General features: G+C 34.5%; 1 protein-coding gene across 2 annotated transcripts in view; it reads right to left on the bottom strand.

The window, feature by feature from the left end:
• Positions 1–1,811: 1,811 nt before the first annotated feature.
• LOC111714056 (protein sprouty homolog 4) overlaps positions 1,812–3,262 on the bottom strand; it is a 10,467-nt gene continuing 9,016 nt past the window's right edge. For both annotated transcript variants that reach the window (XM_023489069.1, XM_023489070.1), the window contains exon 3: positions 1,812–2,435. In XM_023489069.1, the coding sequence (XP_023344837.1) occupies positions 2,240–2,435 (196 nt within the window). In that variant the 3' untranslated portion in view covers positions 1,812–2,239. The remainder of the gene's footprint in view (positions 2,436–3,262) is intronic.

The raw sequence follows: 3,262 nt of genomic DNA, 5'->3' as shown, positions 1-3,262 counted from the left end.
GGGGGGGTGACTAAACTTATGAATGGGGGAGGGGGGAGGGTATAGGAAGTCTCGAGCCAAATGTTTTCTTTAACATTTGTTGCGGGGAATATCGTGATGTGGAGAAAATAAAAAAATCCTGAATTTCTTGGAATAAGTAAAGTGAAGTTTTTATTGAAGAATTTACTTCATATTTAATAAAAATTAAAACTTTAGAGTAAATTCCATGAATTCCCGGTAGCCTGGCCTTCCCGTCCCCCTCCATACATTCTTTTGTATAGCCCTCCCTCTCTCCAAATTCATTCTTTTGCATGGCCCTCCCTTTTATACATTCTTTTGTATGGCCCTCCCCATCCCCCCATACATTCTTTAACATTGCCCTCCCCCAAACATTATTTTGTATAGCTCTACCCCATACATTATTTTGTATAGCCCTCCCACATACATTATTTTGTATAGCTCTACCCCATACATTCTTTTGTATAGCCCTCCCCCATACATTATTTTGTATAGCCCTACCACATACATTATTTTGTATAGCCCTCCCACATACATTATTTTGTATAGCCCTCCCCCATACATTATTTTGTACAGCTCTACCCCATACATTATTTTGTATTGCCCTCCCACATACATTATTTTGTATAGCCCTCCCTATACATTATTTTGTATAGCCCTACCCCATACATTATTTTGTATTCCCCCCCTAAAGTTCTTCCCCTCCCTTGTCTACCACCTAGAATATAAAAATGCTTTAATTATTTAAGTACTTTAATAATTCCATACCTCAATTTCTAAGGTAAACATCCCAAAATTCAGTTCCCATGCTGCAAATCACGCTAAACTTCCCAAACATAATTCCAACGAAAGCAAATCCATTAAATCATTTCCAATATGCTTTACTACCGTTCCCCATTTAGAAATCCCAAAATGATATAATGTAATCTCATAATCAAATTACCATAATCATATTTATGGCTAAAAATAGCCTTACCTTGCTAAAAATTGCAGATAAAAAACAAATTAACGCTTCATTTTTTCATTAATTATTTTTTGTTAAACACTTATTTTATTTATCTGTATTGTGCTGTATGAAAACGGAAATTTTAGAGAATAAAATTAGCTACTTTGAAATAAAAATTGATATCTTTTATTATGATTTCTGAGGTTTCTCTCATAAAATCTCAATTTAGTTGTTAAATCCATAGGTAAAATATTCATCAAATAAATTATGTAAAAAAAATAACAAATTAATGAAAAAAACACAATTTTAAACTTAGTTTAAATACGCTAAAGATGCCACTTAAACGAGATCAGAATGTGATATAAATAATTCAGACTAAAATAAGACTCAAGTAGGTTGTCCCACGAAACATGACAGAAGCAAGACGAATCAAAGGTTGTCTTTGAACTTTGAAACAATTTGCGGTATTTATAAACTTGATTCTAAAAGTAAAATTCTTGGGTTAATCATCATAAAAATACCCCTTGTTTTTAGCATTTCCAAAATGTTGTCTGCCATTTTTGTGCTTTCAATATTACTGGATATGACACGGTGATTTTGTTAAATAAATTGTTTAAGATATATTAAATACTCATGTCGATGTTTTAAAAGGCATTTGATTTTAGGATCAAGAATTCTCATGCTTTGTGAACAACTTTGAATGTAATAGCTGTGTATAACAGTCGTATTTATGAAGTATATGATTTCACCGACTTCTATTTGTTCAGGATTTATTCCTGCACATATTTTAAACCTAACATTCGTGGTATAATTTGAAGTTTGTCTGATAAGGTAATCTCGACTATACAGCTCTGTTTGAATGAATGAATGAAAATTTACATAAATATATATTTATATATTTCATAAAATAAGATTATAATAATCAATCTGATAATGAATGAATCTCCTGTATATTCCACCCGCCCCGCGACAGTACGATAAAATTATTAATTTGTATTTTTTTCACTACTTTCAGGCATATGTCTTCCAACCCTAGGCGAGGGTAGGCGAGCTATAGAGCGAGTCTGCCCGCTACTCTAGACTGTAGCGCGGATATCCAGCGATGCATAGGTGGTCTGCCCGCTATCAGTCCGGTCCAACATGAATGCCGATTTGAATGGGGAGGGGAGTGGGGAGGGGGGCGTAGAACTGGTTTTCTGTATGAATTGAATTCAGTAGGATTTAACTTTCTTGAAGAAAAATTGATTCAAATCATTAGAAACCTTTTTTCTTGCACTTTTTTCACTTGAGGACTCTTCAACTAAGTAGTCTTTTTTGACTGTCCGTGGGGCTTGCCAAACCGTGCCCCGCCTCTTCACTACATCTACACCCCTGACTGGTAGCGGATTGGTAACAAGTTTCCGCTAAGTTAGTTAATCCTTTTAGCGGAGCATAGCACAGAAGACAGGGTAGAGGAATTGATAAAACTGCTAAACAGCCCCATCTCAAACACCTGAAAAAATAAAAAATTATGTCAAAATTAAGTGATAAGAAAAGGTACTAAAATATTTTGTTGAACAGTTGAAGTCATTAGAAAGGTTGAAAATGAGTAATTTTAAATGGTTTTTAAGGGACTTGAAATTAAAGGGTCAGGATTGTAAGTTGAATAAACGTCCTTGTCGAAGGACGTTTAAGCCAACCACACTTTATACAGGATGCACAGGACAGAGGGCCAGGGGCAAAAAGGGTAACAGAAAGGGGAGGGGGGGGGGGTATTATGGCGTGAAACGCATTTGAAAGAACGGATTTCTCCTGTTCTAACTGAACTGAAAGTGCATTCAGGGGGGGGGGTTCCTGGAATAATTGTTTTAAGATAAAATGAAATAAAACTCCATGACTGATACCGATAAGAATTCTGCAGAACTTAACACTATTAAACATTACATGAAACTCATTCTCAAATGTATTTATGTTTTACATGTATTCCATAGCTTTTTAATCTTTCAATGCAATATTTTATTTAGTTTCACTAAAACCGGTTATCTTTTGAATCTTAGAAATTACGATAAAGTGAATAAAGCAAGATTTCCAAGAGGTTTATTACCCCTCAAAGAGTTAAAAAATAGAATAATTAATTAGGTGTCAACTTGATAAAGCTAATAATCCCTGATGACTGACAAATTGAATTATTTTTTTAACGACTTATAAATATTTTTAGGGACCAACTGTATTTGAGTTTCAAGTTCGAATTTCTTCCTTTAAGACAGCCGGGGCCGGAAGATCAGAATGAATGGAATTTGATTTCAGCTTCAGTTCTTAGTTCCCACCCTCAACACCCCA

Source organism: Eurytemora carolleeae, unplaced genomic scaffold, assembly GCF_000591075.1.
Source record: "Eurytemora carolleeae unplaced genomic scaffold, Eaff_2.0 scaffold1482, whole genome shotgun sequence".
Classification (NCBI taxonomy): domain Eukaryota; kingdom Metazoa; phylum Arthropoda; class Copepoda; order Calanoida; family Temoridae; genus Eurytemora; species Eurytemora carolleeae.
This window is presented reverse-complemented; position numbering and strand designations above follow the sequence as displayed.